Source organism: Salmo salar, chromosome 15, assembly GCF_965601325.2.
Source record: "Salmo salar chromosome 15, fSalSal1, whole genome shotgun sequence".
NCBI classification, from domain to species: Eukaryota; Metazoa; Chordata; class Actinopteri; order Salmoniformes; family Salmonidae; genus Salmo; species Salmo salar.
The window spans coordinates 54,446,844-54,466,542 of NC_138305.1; the positions used below are offsets into that span (position 1 = coordinate 54,446,844).

The 19,699-nt window shown below is 41.8% G+C and overlaps 1 protein-coding gene and 1 long non-coding RNA gene across 4 annotated transcripts in view; one reads left to right on the forward strand and one right to left on the reverse strand.

The window, feature by feature from the left end:
• Positions 1-493: 493 nt before the first annotated feature.
• LOC145860883 (uncharacterized) lies at positions 494-3,125 on the reverse strand. Of its 2 annotated transcripts, XR_014380636.1 has the most exons (4): positions 2,829-3,125; positions 2,302-2,597; positions 1,055-2,041; positions 497-851 (listed from the first exon to the last, which is right to left on the reverse strand). It is a non-coding gene; the product is annotated as an uncharacterized LOC145860883 (long non-coding RNA). The 2 variants fall into 2 exon arrangements; XR_014380635.1 differs by having other exon boundaries at positions 494-851; positions 1,055-2,597.
• A 4,994-nt stretch (positions 3,126-8,119) lies between these two features.
• LOC106571632 (phospholipase B1, membrane-associated) overlaps positions 8,120-19,699 on the forward strand; it is a 32,425-nt gene continuing 20,845 nt past the window's right edge. Inside the window, exons 1-25 of one of the 2 annotated variants that reach the window (XM_045695822.1) lie at positions 8,120-8,351; positions 8,936-8,989; positions 9,805-9,868; positions 10,002-10,036; positions 11,147-11,228; positions 11,334-11,385; positions 11,492-11,569; positions 11,675-11,740; positions 11,831-11,901; positions 12,031-12,106; positions 12,471-12,581; positions 12,767-12,832; positions 12,938-13,009; positions 13,400-13,474; positions 13,602-13,662; positions 14,278-14,336; positions 14,505-14,584; positions 14,760-14,803; positions 14,996-15,104; positions 15,248-15,299; positions 15,418-15,498; positions 15,657-15,722; positions 15,894-16,000; positions 16,240-16,321; positions 16,448-16,552. In XM_045695822.1, coding sequence (XP_045551778.1) covers positions 8,276-8,351; positions 8,936-8,989; positions 9,805-9,868; positions 10,002-10,036; positions 11,147-11,228; positions 11,334-11,385; positions 11,492-11,569; positions 11,675-11,740; positions 11,831-11,901; positions 12,031-12,106; positions 12,471-12,581; positions 12,767-12,832; positions 12,938-13,009; positions 13,400-13,474; positions 13,602-13,662; positions 14,278-14,336; positions 14,505-14,584; positions 14,760-14,803; positions 14,996-15,104; positions 15,248-15,299; positions 15,418-15,498; positions 15,657-15,722; positions 15,894-16,000; positions 16,240-16,321; positions 16,448-16,552 — 1,824 coding nt within the window. In that variant the 5' untranslated portion in view covers positions 8,120-8,275. The remainder of the gene's footprint in view (positions 8,352-8,935; positions 8,990-9,804; positions 9,869-10,001; positions 10,037-11,146; positions 11,229-11,333; positions 11,386-11,491; positions 11,570-11,674; positions 11,741-11,830; positions 11,902-12,030; positions 12,107-12,470; positions 12,582-12,766; positions 12,833-12,937; positions 13,010-13,399; positions 13,475-13,601; positions 13,663-14,277; positions 14,337-14,504; positions 14,585-14,759; positions 14,804-14,995; positions 15,105-15,247; positions 15,300-15,417; positions 15,499-15,656; positions 15,723-15,893; positions 16,001-16,239; positions 16,322-16,447; positions 16,553-19,699) is intronic. The other variant, XM_045695823.1, reaches the window with a different exon arrangement.

The following is a 19,699-nucleotide window of genomic DNA, read 5'->3' on the forward strand; positions in this document are numbered from 1 at the left end:
ACAATTGTTGGTAAAATTACTTGTGTCATGCACAAATGTCCTAACTGACTTGCCAAAACTATAGTTTGTTTACAATAAATTTGTGGAGTGGTTGAAAAACGAGTTGTAATGACTCCAACCTAAGTGTATGTAAACTTCTGACTTCAACTGTATGTATTACAATTATTTACTTCAACAGTGTTTACCAATCTTGGTCCTGCGACATCAATGGTTACACATTGTAACTGCATTAGACTAGAAACATGATTTAACTAGTTAAAGGCTGATTTGTAATTCATTTATACAGAAATATAATTTAAAAAACAGTACACTACACTTCCTATGGATCATATAAATACTTTAAAACTGGTTCATCTCAATATCTAATTTCCTTCATCTGTATTGATCTGATAAACACAGGATAGGTGTAGTATTTAATCAAATGAGAGACTTAATTTCAACCAGTCGAGAATGTGAAACGCTTTATTGAAAGAACTTCCAAGTGTTATAAATACTTAATACATTCATTATAAATATTATAATTGTTATATTATAAATACAAGTTCAATCTGTACTTCAATGCACCTCTGGTGTGCATTATAAAAACAGAGGAAGAAAGAGGAGGTGGCGAGAGATGTGTAAAAGACAGAAAGTGAAAGAGGTAAGAACAGAGGAGCAGGAAAGACAGTATATGATTAATGAATCACAGTGCTACCCTAATATTCTCTCAGTTCATCACAATTACATAATGTCTCTAGTGGTGTCTCCTAACCAGCCTCGGGCTCCCAGTAGGCCCGAAGGTTATCTTAAGAGCGGGCGAGGTGGCGATGACGGGACTGGGTGTTGTCATCCTTTCTCACATCAAAACATACCTACAGACAAGAGACAGATGGAGAGAGAGAGCATGTTTAAGCCATGTTTTTTTCTAACATTGTCAGTCAACATAATCATCAGGAGGTGAAATGCAAAACTGACCTTGGATCATTAACTCTGGGACTACTACATCTATTTGTATTTCAACGTAAAGCATCTCTTTAATAATACTTCCTGTTGACCCGAACAAGTGACCTCTCACCTCTCCCCTCTGATCATGCTGTGCCCTTTATGTAGCCAGTTCAGATGCGGGAGGGGTTCACCAACACAGCTGATATAACCTAGAGGATTTAGGGAGAAGGGGGGAGAGAGGGATGAAGTGAAGGAGAACGACTGTTATTGAGAAAATAAGGTAGTTAAAGAGACAGTGTTCAACAGGAATCTGTGTGTGTGGCCTCACCTGGTGTCCACACTAAGTGGCTGCAGAGTACCTTATACTGAAAAACATGCACATACACACGAGGACAAACAACATAGTATAGTTATATAAATAATGAAGTGTCTTACTATTCTCCATGGTTGGCCCTCTTGCCTATTCTTTGAAGGTGGAAGAAGCCACAGTTATACACCTGAGCCTGCTTACTGCACAACACAGTGCATCAATCAGAATGATACATGAGTGTGTAGGTATGGGTTGGTTATAGGGTGTCTAATTGTTCTACATTTTTCAATATGGGTGACTTAAAATAGCCTGTTTGCTTTTGTACAGACATCACACCCTTACTGAAACAGCTCCCTCACCTGAGAAGTAGAAATCAAAAAGAGAGAAACTGGGAATTGAATAACTGCAGCTGACATAGCTAAGTAAAAGGAAGAATAGTCTTATTGCAGTGTGAATGGCTCTTAAAAGAGCCGTTGGTTGTGCATAGTGTAGTCTATGGTGTTGCCAGGGAACAGCACACTCTTCAAATAAGTAGGAGGTGAAGACTTCCCGCACATGGATTTCCTCTCTTGCTGCGTTCTTGGACTCCATCCTTGAAACATCCTGCAGAGCAGTAGACTTCTCCTCTGGCACACGGCGGCGAGTCCTCATGTCCATCCTTATGAAGTTATGCAGGACACAGGTAGCCTTCACACACCTGAATTCCCCCAGGAGGCAGTCCCAGATGGCCCTGGTCACCCAACCTTGCAGTGTCCTACACGGTAACTGTAGGCAATCGTTTTGAAGGAATCTCCAGTTACAAGGTATCTGTAGGAATATGGAAGATAATGTCATTATTAGACTTTTACATCACCAGGTCATTGTGGATTACTAAAGTATAATGTCCATTATAACAAATCATGATAACATGAATGTGCACACACATGTGCATGTGTAGCATGTGAAAACAGCAGGATCATATCAAGGTTAGCATCACAAATTAATAAATAAATACCACTTGAAGCTTGATGATGAGTTGATCATTTGAATCAGCTGTGTAGTGCTAAGGCAAAAACAAAAATGTGCACCCATTTGAGTCCCCAGGACAAGGACTGAGAACCACTGCTCTTCTTCATTGGGACCTCTTCATCGGCAAACAGGCTTTCACAGCTCTGTATCGGAGGACAGAAAACCTCACAAGAAACAGACTTCATTATACCCAAATTAGACCGCAGTGAATATTATGTTACTATTATCTCCATCCTAACTTCTAGGGACTGGAACTACACAAAAGTACCTGCCCTATCCAGAATAGCCTACTCTCTCACTTTGACAGTTGGGGCTGTTATCCTTTCACCCTCCTCCATGGCCGTTAGCTAGCTACCTACAAATGCATATGGAGTTTGTTTTTACAGTGATAAATACATAAAGATAGCTAGCTAATATGAAGTTAAGTAGTTGGTGATATTTAATTCACTTAGCTAGCTATACAGTATGTAAAGTTGGCTAGATAGCTAGCTAGCTACGTTAGCAGCTCATTTGAGTTAGCCTGCACTGTAGCTAGTTAGCTAATAATACAGAATTTTTTTTACATTTTTGAAATGTATTTACTTACTTGAATAGGTTCTCCCAGCCATGTGGATGATTGAAAACAGAGCAGCAAAGGTGGTTTGTCACCAGAGTGTTTTAGAGCATATTACTATTTACCTGTGAATAAATTAATGAAATGGAGAATGGATTCAACTATTTAACCATTTAATAACCAGACCTTCATACAAACTTGCTATGCTGAATTATTGATGCACAATCGAACGTGATACTATATGCTACTATATGCTGCCAGCACGCCCACAAGCGAGCCACTCTGGGCGGCCTAATCGGCACACAGCAATTTACCAAGTGCTAGTGAACACGAGCCATAAGGGTAGTGCTAAAAAAATTCCATCCCCTTGGGTGCTGCCATAGAGTTACATTACAAGTGCCCATCCAAGAAGGCTCAAGGTCATTGGCCACAGATAAAAGGACGTCAAATCACGTTATATCAACAGTAGCTCTGATTGGACTGATCATGTCAACATCATACTTTCAAATTCTTAGCTAGTAGTCATCATCATGAATCAAGTCGACAATCTACTGGCAAATTCTTTATAATCATTGTCGTATAAAAATAAATAATGAAGATAAATGATAGATAAAACGTATCAGTGCTCATTGGCCATTGGACATAAACATTACACAACAAGTTGGAAATCGCAAATTCAACAATGAGTGGTTCAGAAGGAATCAGTAGTTAACTGCAAGCATTGGAAAGAAATCATTAGCCTATTATTCAGTGGAGTGGCTGTGTGGTCCCAAGTCTAAGATTAAGGGTCTCTTTTCCTAGTTTAAAATTATAAACATTCAACATTGACCATGCTGACAATGAAGCATGATTTGTGCCGTGCTCAAAACAACTGTTAACTCGGAACTGCAAAATCTGACTTTAGTTAGTTCAAGACAACTGCGAACTCGGGAAAATGAGCTATGACTGGGAAAATACATTTTGAACGTTCATCCAACACTTTCTAGAGCTACGACCTGAAGATCACTGACGTCATCATTATTCAACCTTTTGTTTTTTCAAGTCCCCAGTTGTCTTGAAAGCAGCATAAATCCAGAGAATGCCAGACTTTGATGAACATTTGCCCACGAAGGACCGCCGCGTCACCTTCCTGTTCAAGTGAGCACAGCACAACACAACACATCACGGTCAGTCCAAAAATGTCTTGTATGCTGCTGCATAAATGACGGAATATGCCAGGGAGATATGTATACTGTAGCTAAGAAAATAATACTAAGTGTATGTTGTGTAGTAAGCTGTTAGTAGCCCTTGTGCCTCACCCTAATAATTTGGTCTATGTTCATCTCTTAATTTCTCCTACTGTTCTGACTTGGTGGTGCACATGTAGCCTATAACCTGTTTTTGAGAAATGTAATCATTGAATATTGTAAGAGCTTTCATTGTCTGTTTATATGCCTCTTTTATTTCTCCTACGGTTCTGACTTGGTGTACAGGGAGAACACTGTAAGAACGGCCCATGTCTGAATTCTGTCGCTGTACATTTCAAAAGTGCTGAACAAATAGTTATATTGACTACGTCCATCCTAGCTCGCTCATTAATGTCTTAATCGAAATTACGGATTGCCTCTTGTCCCCTTATGCAATAGTTTGTACATCTCAATTGTCAGTAGAAACCACATTTTTTAAACAAGTCAGCCATATCAGCTATGTTTTTTTAAAAGACAATAAATGAGGCTGAATGAACTGTTTCGCTGCCAGACAAGGCTCTGCTGATAGCCAGGTGTAGCAGTGGTATAGTGCAATTAATGTCGTGTTTAGTGTTGTGTTGTGTAGTGGATTAGCTTTTTTTTTGCCCCACCAAGATTTACACGCTAAAATCACTATTGTAGAGGCTAGTGCTCTTGACCATAGTTTAATTGAAATGTTTTGATTTTTGTAATTCACTACAAATCATGGAAATCTTTGTAGTGACTGGGTGTATTGATATACCATCCAAAGTGTAATTAATAACTTCAACATGAACAAAAGGATATCTCCCTGGTCTTTGTGGTTGAATCTGTGTTTGAAATGCACTACTTAACTGAGGGACCTTACAGAGATGAGGTAGTCATTCAAAAACCATGTTGAACACTATTATTGCACACAGAGTCTATGCAATTTATTATGTGACTTGTTAAGCACATTTTTACTTCTCATAACAAAGGGGTTGAATACATGTTGACTCAAGACATTTCAGTTTGAAATGTGTTATTATTTTGTACAAATTTCAAAGAACATAATTCCACTTTGACATTATGGGGTATTGTGTATATGACAGTGACACAACATTTCAATTGAATCCATTTTAAATTCAGGCTGTAACACAACAAAATGTGGAAAGTCAAGGGAATACTTTCTGAAGGCACTGTAGACCCAATCACAATCTCTTCAAAGTAATGTGGATGCTACCATGATTAGGAAGGGGAAGGAAGGTTCTCATTGACACTGTTCACATTGATATTGGAGTCATTTAGCAGATGCTCTTATCCAGAACGACATTTTGTTACGTTACAGCCTTATTCTAAAATGGATTAAATGTTTTTTTCCCCCTCATCAATCTACAATCGTGGCCAAAAGTGAGAATGACACAAATATTAATTTTCACAAAGTCTGCTGCCTCAGTTTGTATGATGGCAATTTGCATATACTCCAGAATGTTATGAAGAGTGATCAGATGAATTGCAATTAATTGCAAAGTCCCTCTTTGCCATGCAAATGAACTAAATCCCCCCCAAAAATGTCCACTGCATTTCACCCCTGCCACAAAAGGACCAGCTGACATCATGTCAGTGATTCTCTCATTAACACAGGTGTGAGTGTTGACGAGGACAAGGCTGGAGATCACTCTGTCATGCTGATTGAGTTCGAATAACAGACTGGAAGCTTCAAAAGGAGGGTGGTGCTTGGAATCATTGTTCTTCCTCTGTCAATCATGGTTACCTGCAAGGAAACACGTGCCGTCATCATTGCTTTGCACAAAAAGGACTTCACAGGCAAGGATATTGCTGCCAGTAAGATTGCACCTAAATCAACCATTTATCGGATCATCAAGAATTTCAAGGAGAGCGGTTCAATTGTTGTGAAGAAGGCTTCAGGGCACCCAAGAAAGTCCAGCAAGCGCCAGGACCGTCTCCTAAAGTTGATTCAGCTGCGGGATTGGGGCACCACCAGTACAGAGCTTGCTCAGGAATGGCAGCAGGCAGGTGTGAGGGCATCTGCACGCACAGTGAGGCGAAGACTTTGAGGATGGCCTGGTGTCAAGAAGGGCAGCAAAGAAGCCACTTCTCTCCAGGAAAAACATCAGGGGCAGACTGATATTCTGCAAAAGGTACAGGGATTGGACTGCTGAGGACTGGGGTAAAGTCATTTTCTCTGATGAATCCCCTTTCCGATTGTTTGGGGCATCCAGAAAAAAGCTTGTTCGGAGAAGACAAGGTGAGCGCTACCATCAGTCCTGTGTCATGCCAACAGTAAAGCATCCTGAGACACAACAGTAACATTCATGTGTGGGGTTGCTTCTCAGCCAAGGGAGTGGGCTCACTCACAATTTTGCCTAAGAACACAGGCATGAATAATGAATGGTACCAACACATCCTCCGAGAGCAATTTCTCCCAACCATCCAGGAACAGTTTGGTGATGAACAATGCCTTTTCCAGCATGATGGAGCACCTTGCCATAAGGCAAAAGTGATAACTAAGTGGCTCGGGGAACAAAACATCGATATTTTGGGTCCATGGCCAGGAAACTCCCCAGACCTTAATCACATTGAGAACTTGTGGTCAATCCTCAAGAGGCTGGTGGACAAACAACAACCCACAAATTCTGACAAACTCCAAGAATTGATTATGCAAGAATGGGCTGCCCTCAGTCAGGATGTGGCCCAGAAGTTAATTGACAGCATGCCAGGGCGGATTGCAGAGGTCTTGAAAAAGAAGGGTCAACACTGCAAATATTGACTCTTTGCATCAACTTCATGTAATTGTCAATAAAAGCCTTTGACACTTATGAAATGCTTGTAATTATACTTCATTATTCCATAGTAACATCTAACAAAAATATCTAAAGACACAGACTTTGTGAACATTTATATTTGTGTCATTCTCAAAACCTTTGGCCACGACGGTATACACAAAACCCCATAATGACTTTTTTTATATATATTTTTTTTAAATTTGTATAAATGTATAAAAAAAACAACCCTGAAACATCACATCTACATACATAAGTATGCAGACCATTTACTCAGAACTTTGTTGAAGCAACTTTGGCAGCGTTAAAGCCTTGAATCTTCTTGGGTATGACGCTACAAGCTTGGCACACCTGTATTTGTGGAGTTTCTCCCTTTCTTCTCTGCAGATCTTCTCAAGCTCTGTCAGGTTGGATGGGGAGCATCACTGCACAGCTATTTTCACATCTCTCCCGAGATGTTACATCGGGTTCAAGTCTGGGCTCTGGCTGGGCACTCAAGGACATTCAGTGACTTGTCCCGAAGCCACTCCTGCGTTGTCTTGGCTGTGTGTTTAGGGTCGTTGTCCTGTTGGAAGGTGAGCCTTCTCCCCATTCTGAGGTCCTGAGCACTCTGGAGCAGGTTTTCATCAAGGATCAGAGGTTTTCGTAAAATGGGCAGGGACTATGCTGTCCTAGCTTCAGGGGTGCCAGGACAGAGAATAGCTTGGACTGGGCTGAGCTGGGGCTGCCCCCTCTCTCTCTCTCTCTTGTCTTTGCTTTTACTTTCTTCCATTCTTTCTTCCTGTAATTATCACTATAGTGATGTAACAATGTCACAGCCATGCCCTTGGACGAGAGCCCAACCCCTCCCACTATGCATAATATGAGAAAGATGTAATACTGTATACACTATTACAATATCTACCCACCTATTCATTGGTTCCATTACACCAAACAAGCTCAATAAAGTGCAGCTAAGGTAGTTAAAAGAACACAAATACTATCTGAACCCCTGCCTGAAGTCTGGCAAATACAGTATAGTGTCGGATTAATAGAATGTACTGTAAATTGTGCACATACTGTACTATGAGATGCCTATAAAAGTCTCAACACACAGTATAGTATGATTCATACAACTGAGAAATAATTATTTTGTTGTTTTCAACCCATCATCCCCCACCCTCTTTACATCTCTCTCTCTCTCTCTCTCTCTCTTGTCTTTGCTTTCACGTTCTTCCATTCTTTCTTTCTGTAATTATCACTAAAGTGATGTAACAATTTCACGGCCATGCCCTTGAACGAGAGCCCAACCCCTCCCGCTATGCATAATATGCATATGCATGATGTGTATTATATATCCTTGTATAGGTGTACCTTTGAATCACATCAAACCACGAGGTTGAGGAAGCAGGATGGTAAAGGACAGTAAGCCCAGACAACTGAGCTGTTAGACAAACAGACAGATAGTCAGACAGAAAGACAGACAAGACAGACAGAAGACAACAGGTGGCCTATGAGGACAAACTTTGACAGACAAATGATGCTTCCATTACTGGTTATAGCTCTGCTGGGGTTCTCCACTGCACCAGGTTTCTATGCACTTCTATACTCAAACTCTCTGATTGTTTTAAACATAAAAGTTTACAAACTGGGTAAATTCAAGAGTACCAGTGGCCTTGTGTCTTAGGTTTGCAGGAATGGTATTGGGGAAATATCGCAAGTAGAGTTTTCCTGTGGTGATTATTGGCATGCCTGAGGTCTCTCATATATCAGTGTAATTGATGTACTGTTGCCCGCTTTGGTTGTACCATTTTAATGTATTTCTGCATAGTTAAAGTAACATCTTGGGGACCTTGTTAGGCTTTCAGGAGTGAGACAAAAACAGTATAAATTATATGGGACAATGAACTCTCTTATTGATACTGTAGGGGACATGACAGCATTCTTGTTGAATGTGTTCTTGTCACCTCTCTTCTAAGATGATAACGCTAAATCCATGGAGCAAATTTGCTCTGAGAAAGTATTTGAGAAAACCTAAGATGTTATTTAATGTATGCATACTTCATGTATGCTTTCCACATTCATATAGCAGTAAGCAACATTGATTGTATAAAAAGATACTGTATTAATCTCCATAGTATGTGACCTGTAATGTCGCTTTTGTTATTCCCAGCCTCTGCACTGCCTTGCACTCAGATCTCTCTCTCCAAGACCCTTCCCTCCTCAGGTGAGTCTGTTCACTAATCAGTCATTAGCGATATACAGTAGTTGTTATCAATGTCTTGACAGCTGAGGAGGGAAAGTACATCTTAACTGGGTTAAGAACAGTATGATCTGGCCTTGAACTCTGCTTGATGTCTTTGAATTCATTCAATTATATGTCTGGCCACCTAGAATATAGAGATACACTGAGTATACAAAACATTAAGAACACATGCTCTTTCCATGACATAGACTGACCAGGTGAATCCAGGTGAAAGTTATGATCCCTTATTGACGTCACTTGTTAAATCCACTTCAATCAGTGTAGATAAAGGGGAGGGGACCGGTTAAATAAGGATTTTTCAACCTTGAGACAATTGAGACATGGATTGTGTGTGTGTGCAATTCAGAGAGTGAATGGGCAAGACAAAAAATGGAAGTGCCTTTTAATGGGGTATGGTAGTAGGTGCCAGGCACTCCGGTTTGTGTCAAGAACTGCAACGTTGCTGAGTTTTTCACACTCAACAGTTTCATGTGTGTATCAAGAATGGTCCACCACCCAAAGGACATCCAGCCAACTTGACACAACTGTGGGAAGCATTGGAGTCAACATGGGCCAGCATCCCTGTGGAACGCTTTCGACAACAGCTGGAGTCCATGCCCCGACGTATTGAGGCTGTTCCAAGGGCACAGCTCAATATTAGGATGGTGTTCCCAATGTTTGGTATACTCAGTGCAAATCTTCAGTCTCTTTAGTCCTTTTTGAGTTGAGTTGGCTGTTCTGAACGATCAACCAGTGCAGCCTCAGGTCGACTCCTAATTTCACTATATTCTCTCCAGCTCACAGTGTCAGACCCTCAGATGTGGCTGTGCTCTCTGCCATTGGACTCCCCCACACACACAGGTAAGCAGCACATCAGATTTATCTAACCTTGATAGATAAGGGGACACTACCAGGTGTCAATATTGAATCGTCCCTAGTGTCAATGTGAACGCAGAAAGGTTTTTCAAACATCTGTTTCTCTCACTCTCTGCAGCAGCGAGCTGTCCAGAGTGTTATCGAGACTTCATGGTAAGCCCCTGCTACTCATGAGGGTTTGGTGGTTACTCAATGTATCAAACCAGTTCTTTGAAACAGAAGAAAAGATCTTGCTCCACAGTCTAATATTATTGCGAAAATATGTATTCAAACCCAGGCTATTAACATAGACAGACACGCACACAAGTACACACAAATACAAATTCTAATTTCATGTGACCTTCAGCACCAAATTATAGTCTGCATCAGATAATATCTCAATAAAACACACTTATTAGTTGATAATACATTTTGACCTGCTGACAGATCTTCCTCTTCCATGACAAATGTCCTCCCATTGCAATCTGACCCTCGTGTATACTTACGTAGAATTTTCATCTCACTTCATCAAGCTAATCTAGAACCAGACAGAATTTAGGCTTTTACCTTTTAAACAATTTATTTGTCTTCTGAACAATTTTCAATGATAGGCTTTTGCGGGAAAGTATAAAAACATTGAAAAACTGAATACATTTGGAAGAAATTATGTACTTGAGATAGTGGGAGTGCTCTCATATAAATTACTGTAACTGTTGAAGAGTTTCACGTGTCATTACATAAAAATAATTGTAGTTTTTTTTTAGACAATACACAAATATAAGAATGAACAGTTTCCCATCTAATAGGTTATTATAGATCATTTTAGTATCAATTCATGAACCTCACACTACTGTGCGACATCTTTATTGGTCCGGTATCAGTATCAACCCTGACAATACTAACGATAGAACCACCAGTCTTTGCTGCCAACAATTTCACAAGAAAGCATTTCACAAGGAAGCAATAAAGAGTATTGTACCTCTCACACAAAACAAAAGAACATAAATAAAGATGAAAGTGATAGACACACTGTACTCTCAACTCACGTGGCACTTACTGTATGTTAGTACCAAGACAGTCCTACGTGTCTGGTCAAACCGATTTGCGCACGTGAATCTACAGTGTATCTATATAGACAGTACTTATAGTACTTAATATATAGAGCATACGGGGCCATTTCCTATAATGTTCTTTTCACGCCATAAAGTGCCAAGTCGTGTGCATATGACAATGTTGATTTCACTTATAATCAAGCAACTTCCTCCCCCCTCTCTGCCCCGCTAGAGTTGCTGACCATGTTTAACCCTGCAATCACCAGTACTCTCCTTGGTCAGACGAACCTCTATTCTGAATCCTCGCAGCACAGGTAAACCACACCTACACTTGGCCCTGTGAGAGTAAAGACAGAGCAAGAGCGTGAAAGAAAGAGTGAGAGAAGTAGTATTTCAGACCATGTTTTGTTCATTTGCAGGGCTCTTGTCGAGCAGGCAAAGGAACTACCACTCTCCCTCAGGAGTAACCAGGTATTCTACCGACTCTCCTTCTACATCACCCAACACATTGTCCTATAGATTCAGAACAGATTCCCTGGTTGTCGTCTCTGACTGTGTCCGTTCTTCTCTCTGATAGGCCGTTGAGCTAGACACAGACTGGAAGCTGGTGATGCTATTCGTTCAGGTGGATGAGCTCTGTGTATGTCAGGACCAGGTCAGTAGCCACCTCACGTGTCTGGATTTCAGTCCACGTCTTCATTTCATGACTTTACAGTGTTCATAGCTGCGTTCCTTTGAGTGAGTGTTTGTGTGTATGCAGGTCAGCGAGACAATCAAAGCAGCTGTCCATCAGGTGGATCTTGCTCTGCAGGTGCTGCAGTCACAGGTGGGTTTTGGTGACTCGTGTGACACTCTCAGCAATGCCACAGTACATTCATTTAGATGATCGTTAAGATTGCTCTTAATGTGTTTGCAGTTGAAGCGGACCATTGTCAATGTTGCACTGTGGTATGGAGAGTATGATACTGGATTTCGTTTTCAGAACAGGTGACTTTCTCAACCATTTGCACAACTCCTCAATCAGCGGGTGCACTCATTCCCTGAGTTTGAAATTCTTCAGTGATTTCAATCTATAATTTCTGGTAGGCATTTGATTGCTTGTATGTCTATTGACAGGATGTGTCAATGTATGGAGGAAAAACATGAAGGGGAGCTCAGACTACTGAAGGCCATCCTCACTCAAGTCCTGCAGGTTCAATGTCTTACATCTACGTCATCTCCCCTTTATCCCCAACGTCTATGTTCCGTTTACATTTTTTTCCACTATACAAATAACATTAAATGAGATTAGATTGCATGATATTGTCTGTTTTCACCCCCTAAAAATATTTTGCATCATAAGAAACCCTTACGGGACATAAAATACGGTAGACAACATACAGTAGGTCTATAGAAGATATGGATGGAAGGGGCTGCAGTACAGGGGACTTTACAAGTTAATATGAAAGTGGCACACTCATCTCTCCTTGCTGGGGATTTATTGGACCAATATTTCAGTTAAAAAGGTGTATTATACATAGCTATTTTTACTAACTATTATACATGGTGGTCAATAGGAGTCCCTTGATCGACACCTGGTGGAGAAGCAGTGGTACAGCAACAGAGATGACTTCACCGTCCGACTGCAGGATGCCCCCTTCATCACATCAGACCCCGCCTCTTTTATTGTGAGTGACAAGCCATTAAACCCTCCCTACAATTTTTATACATTAATGTGCCTCTCCTATTTTGTGATGCAGAGTTGAGTTGTTATGGTGTGTGCGTACGCTTGCATACTGGTACGTGCGCACGCTTGCATTTCTGATGCATACGTGTGTCAGTGTGTGTAACACAAATGTTAATCTATGTACAGAGCGCTGCCCCCAGAGCGGGTGAACTACACACAGACAAACTGGCAGTACAGATGTGGGCCAACTTGGTGAGTCACACAAAATACTACACATGCTGCTAACACACTGTGGCATTGTCTCGGCTCTCAGTTCTAGTCAAGGCAAAGAAAGGAGACTTGTTTTCTGTTTTTCAGCTGCAGCCCACCATAGGCCAGCAGAACATGGAGGAAAATAACATGATTATCTCTATGTTATGCCCCAGTGAGGTGAGAGAGTTTGGCCTCCAACACACACCAGACCTGGGTTCAAGTAGTTTTCTTTCAAATACTTTCATCAAGACTGCCTGGAGTGCCAGATGAGTGTGGTTTGTACTTTAGGGCCTATTCATTGGTTCCATTGCACCAAACAAGCTCAATAAAGTGCAGCTAAGGTAGTTAAAAGAACACAAATACTATTTGAACCCCTGCCTGAAGTCTGGCAAATACAGTATAGTGTCGGATTAATAGAATGTACTGTACATTGTGCACATACTGTACTATGAGCTGCCTACTTCATCCCCCACCCTCCTTACATTCATCTCTCTCTCTCTCTCTCTCTCTCTCTCTCTCTCTCTCTCTCTCTCTCTCTCTCTCTCTCTCTCTCTCTCTCTCTCTCAGGACCGGCCTTTCCTGAGAACAGAGAGTAACTCTCCCTCAGATCATACCAGTGAGCCCTCTCCTCTTCTCGACCCTGTGAGTTATTGTTGTCATGTATGAGGCCTGATACTGTATGACTATTAGACCCCTGCACATGGTGGTCTCTGCGTACACATCATACATGGTAATGACTCTGGATGTGCTCTGCGTGTCTTGTCATCAGATCATGGGCACTCATATGCCCTGCGAGGACCGTAGCCCTTCCAACTCCCCACCCACCTCAGGTGAGAGGAATCCTCACAATATACAACATACTGTATACAATATACAGCTTATTTGTTGAAATAGAGCCAGTATGCCCTGGTCATGTATAACCCTGTACTTACTACAGTGTTTCCCAAACTAGGGATCGCTAGATGCGTTGTAATAAACAAAGTGGTTTCTGTTTTCTTCTTGCAAATGTGGCTCTATCCTTTGAACTGTTTTAGCTACACCATATTATGACCCCATCACTGAAAGATAAGACTTCCGTTTCCCTCTACTTTGCCCATTAGACTCAATAGAGCAGAATGGATAAGACCAGGCACTAAATCAGACTGGGGGCTAAAATAACATCATCAATGATAAAGTTATTTTCTACACAGAAGATCATAAAAGAATATTGCCTGATGATCTTCTGAATTTCACAACACCTTTCTGATGCATTACAGCCTCTTCAAACCATACTTCCTTCAAATTGAAATACTTTCAAAAGTACTGTCAGACTGATTTGTAATGGACTGTTATAGCCCCAATTAAAAATTGGCCCAAAAAGTTTTAGAAAACAGTTTCTGATTGGGCTACCTGGATAAAGTTTGCCTTAAATCATTCTCATCACCTGATCTTCTATGCGTTCACAGTTCACGCCCTCCGGCCTGGCGATATTAAAGTAGTAGCTGCAGTGGGCGACTCTCTGACTGTAAGTCACCTGTTCCTTGTTTACCTTTTATGTGTACTATAGTAGCCAGTACATTAGTGAAGTAATCTACATTACCCAGTTGTAGGGCTGTTGCTCATCATATTTTATTGCTACCCGTATTATTACAATCATGTTATATCTCTAACACTCTCTTTGACCGATCGGCAGGCGGGCAACGGTGTCGGATCGGGATCCAGTGTAATCAACCTACTGGATGTCCGGACGCAGTACAGGGGGTTATCATACAGGTGGGTCCTTATCATAAAGGGTCCTTATCGCTCCTACAATAACACAGCAGTACAAAGTGCAATGTCGATGTCAGTTCATCTTCCTTTGCCGTGGGTTACCTGGAGGTAGAGGTGAACACTAATCTATATGGTTTACATCTCTAAATAGTCTATAATCAGCCTTTGTGTTTCTCAGTGTCGGTGGAGACGAGAACCTCACCACCGTCACCACTCTTCCCAGTGAGTCCCCTTCTTGTTGCTGTCGTCTTGTCTTAGCTATCAGGCTACTTGTGTAGCCAAAATGTTGCCCAAAGACTGGAATACACATTCACACATTTACATTCAGAAGAGTAAGACAAATGCTGTTATTTTATGTGCATCGTTATCAATGTATTCAGGTTTGACGGAGATGTCTTTTGTGTTGCTGCTCAGATATCCTGCGTGAGTTTAACCCCTCCCTGACTGGCTACTCAGTGGGCAAAGGCAAAGAGCACACCCCTCAGGCCTTCCTCAACCAGGCTGTGGCTGGAGAAAAAGCCAAGTGAGTCTCATCACCAGTCCATACGATACTCTTCTATCCAGACATACCTGCCTCTCTGGCTGACTATGTTTTACTGAATATGTTTTGTAGTTTTTATACTGTTGCTGAATAGTGATGTTGGATTGTCTGTGTTTGTTTTTAAGGGACATACCAGACCAAGTGCGAGCACTGGTGGCCAGGATGAAGAATGACTCGGTAAAAGACAATCCTGAATTATATTTCAATCTACATTTTGTTTGCCTACCACACATAGATTGATATAATAAACAAGCTTGTATGTGAACATGTTCTCACCCTCTGTCCTCTTACACAGCACGTTAATTTCCAAGAAGACTGGAAAGTTATCACTTTGTTCATTGGAGGCAATGACATGTGTGAGTACTGCTACAACTCTGTGAGTACCAATACTTGATGATAAGATACACTACATTAAGATACAATACAATACCTTTCTGTATCGTGACCTCCTCTAAGAACTCTGTCTGCGGTGATACTGTACCGGATGTGCATGTTCCATTGCTCTGACTGTCACTACCTTTCATTGTCCCACAGCTGTTTTACTCCACTGACAACTACATGCGCCACATTCGTGAGTCTCTGGATTACCTTCATAAACAGGTAAGAGCTGTAGCCATGTCACAGTTATTTCCACATTTTTACATTTACAAATCTTATCAGCAAGCACATGCATTCCTGTGTTTTCAATTACTTGTTGTTTAACACAAACCCTTTTTCTCTGTCTCTCTCTGTCTCTCTCTCTCTGTATCTGTCTCTGTCTCTCTCTCTCAGGTGCCGAGGGCCTTGGTCAACCTGGTGGAGCCTCTCTACATCCCCATCCTGAGACAGATGCACACAGAAAGAAATGCCTATCTCAAGTGCCCTACCTGGCTTGCCAAGTAAGAGTCCCTCCCTGCAAGTGGAGAATCTAACTAGAGCAGTTGCTGGAGGGAGTTTTCACCATTGTAAAATCCATGACAGGGAGGGTGCAAGTGCACACTTTGAGTCGGGATGCCCCCTATCCGCAATCCTCCTCATCAAGCCACCACTTTCATACATTTGCCATTATGCAGGGTAATATACCAACGGATCTCTGAAGTCTAGATCAGTAACACCTGATCATGTGTCTCTCCTTCAGTATTCTGTGTCCCTGTGTCATCTCGCCTAAGGAGGGCTCTGTAACACTTCAGAAACTCCACGTTCTGAACAGAGATTATCAGGTATGGCAAAGACTAATTCTGTAGTGCATTGAGACCACAATATTATACTTGATCTATGGTAAATACCATAAGAGGGTGGTTGCTCATTGATTACCAATAACAAAAATGAACTGTTACCTCTTTCAGCGTGGACTACATGAGCTTGTGGAGTCAGGACGATACGACACCCATAACAACTTCACGGTGGTCCTGCAGCCTTTCCTACGAGACATCATCATTCCAGTGACGGAGGTTAGGCACACCGCATTGTCACTCACTTGTTCTCTTAAACAACAATTGTAAGACTGAACAATGTGTATGAATATTCCAATGCTGTAACATGGCTACACACACACATTCCAACGCACAAATGCACGCACACACACATACAGTGAGGGAAAAAAGTATTTGATCCCCTGCTGATTTTGTACGTTTGCCCACTGACAAAGAAATTATCAGTCTATCATTTTAATGGTAGGCTTATTTGAACAGTGAGAGACAGAATAACAACAAAAAAATCCAGAAAACCGCATGTCAAACATGTTATAAATTGATTTGCATTTTAATGAGTGAAATAAGTATTTGACCCCATCTCAATCAGAAAGATTTCTGGCTCCCAGGTGTCTTTTATACAGGTAACGAGCTGAGATTAGGAGCACACTCTTAAAGGGAGTGCTCCTAATCTCAGTTTGTTACCTGTATAAAAGACACCTGTCCACAGAAGCAATCAATCAATCAGATTCCAAACTCTCCACCATGGCCAAGACCAAAGAGCTCTCCAAGGATGTCAGGGACAAGATTGTAGACCTACACAAGGCTGGAATGGGCTACAAGACCATCGCCAAGCAGCTTGGTGAGAAGGTGACAACAGTTGGTGCGATTATTCGCAAATGGAAGAAACACAAAAGAACAGTCAAGGCTGGAATGGGCTACAAGACCATCGCCAAGCAGCTTGGTGAGAAGGTGACAACAGTTGGTGCGATTATTCGCAAATGGAAGAAACACAAAAGAACAGTCAATCTCCCTCGGCCTGGGGCTCCATGCAAGATCTCACCTTGTGGAGTTGCAATGATCATGAGAACGGTGAGGAATCAGCCCAGAACTACACGGGAGGACCTTGTCAATGATCTCAAGGCAGCTGGGACCATAGTCACCAAGAAAACCATTGGTAACACACTACGCCGTGAAGGACTGAAATCCGGCAGCGCACGCAAGGTCCCCCTGCTCAAGAAAGCACATATACATGCCCGTCTGAAGTTTGCCAATGAACATCTGACTGATTCAGAGGACAACTGGGTGAAAGTGTTGTGGTCAGATGAGACCAAAATGGAGCTCTTTGGCATCAACTCAACTCGCCGTGGAGGAAGAGGAATGCTGCCTATGACCCCAAGAACACCATCCCCACCGTCAAACATGGAGGTGGAAACATTATGCTTTGGGGGTGTTTTTCTGCTAAGGGGACAGGACAACTTCACCGCATCAAAGGGACGATGGACAGGGCCATGTACCGTCAAACCTCCTTCCCTCAGCCAGTGCATTGAAAATGGGTGGAGGATGGGTATTCCAGCATGACAATGACCCAAAACATATGGCCAAGGCAACAAAGGAGTGGCTCAAGAAGAAGCACATTAAGGTCCTGGAGTGGCCTAGCCAGTCTCCAGACCTTAATCCCATAGAAAATCTGTGGAGGGAGCTGAAGGTTAGAGTTGCCAAACGTCAGCCTCGAAACCTTAATGACTTGGAGAAGATCTGCAAAGAGGAGTGGGACAAAATCCCTCCTGAAATGTGTGCAAACCTGGTGGCCAAGTACAAGAAACGTCTGACCTCTGTGATTGCCAACAAGGGTTTTGCCACCAAGTACTAAGTCATGTTTTGTAGATGGGTCAAATACTTATTTCCCTCATTAAAATGCAAATCAATTTATAACATTTTTGACATGCGTTTTTCTGGATTTTTTTGTTGTTATTCTGTCTCTCACTGTTCAAATAAACCTACCATTAAAATTATAGACTGATCATTTCTTTGTCAGTGGGCAAATGTACAAAATCAGCGGGGATCAAATACTTTTTTCCCTCTCTGTATACTCCGGCAGACGCGCACACACACATGTACAGACACACACACACACACCACACACACACACACACACACATATATATACTCTGGCAGACGCACACACGCATGTACAGACACACACACACACTGAGTTGATCATGTTCAATTGTAATTACTATGCATTGTTTCATTGAGTGAACAATCTTTTGTATATATATATATATATATATATATATATATATATATATATATATATATATATATATATATATATATATATATGAGAGAGAGAGCAAAGAATAGTTTTTATACATATACAGTGCCTTCGGAAAGTATCCAGACCCCTTGACTTTTTCCACATTTTGTTAGGTTACAGCCTTATTCTAAAATTGATTTAAAAATGAATCCATTGTCAATCTACACACAATACCCTATAATGACAAAGCAAAAACATGTTTTTAGAAATTTTACTAATTTATATATATTTTTAAACAGATATCACATTTACATAAGTATTCCGACCCTTTACTTATTACCTTAGCACCTTTGGCAGTGATTACAGCCTTGACTCTTCTTGGGTATGACGCTACAATCTTGGCACACGTGTATTTGGGGAGTTCTCCCATCTCTGTCAGGTTGGATGGGGAGCGTCGCTGAACAGCTATTTTCAGGTCTCTCCAGAGATGTTCGACAGGGCTCTGGCTGGGCCACTCAAGGACATCTAGAGACTTGTCCCAAAGACACTCCTTGTCTGTATGCTTAGGGTCGTTGTCCTGTTGGAAGGTGAACCTTCACCCCAGTCTGAGGTCCTGAGCGCTCTGTACTTTGCTCCATTAATCTTTGCCTCATCCTGACTTGTCTCCCAGTTCCTGTCGCTGAAAAACATCCCCACAGCATGATGCTGCCACCACCATGCTTCACCGTAGGGATGGTGCCAGATTTCCTCCAGACGTGACGCTTGGCATTCAGGCCAAAGAGTTCAATCTTGGTTTCATCAGACCAGAGAATCTTGTTTCTCATGGTCTGAGAGTCCTTTAGGTGCCTTTTGACAAACTACAAGCGGGCTGTCATGTGCCAAGCGGGCTGGTTCTCCCATCTCCACAGAGGAACTCTAGAGCTCTATCAGATTGACCATCTGGTTCTTGGTCACCTCCCTGACCAAGGCCCTTCTCCCTCGATTTCTCAGTTTGGCCAGGAGACCAGCTCTAGGAAGAGTCTTGGTGGTTCCAAACTTCTTCCATTTAAGAATGATGGAGGTCACCGTGTTCTTGGGGACCTTCAATGCTGCAGAAATGTTTTGGTACCCTTCCCCAGATCTGCTCCTCGACACAATTCTGTCTCAGA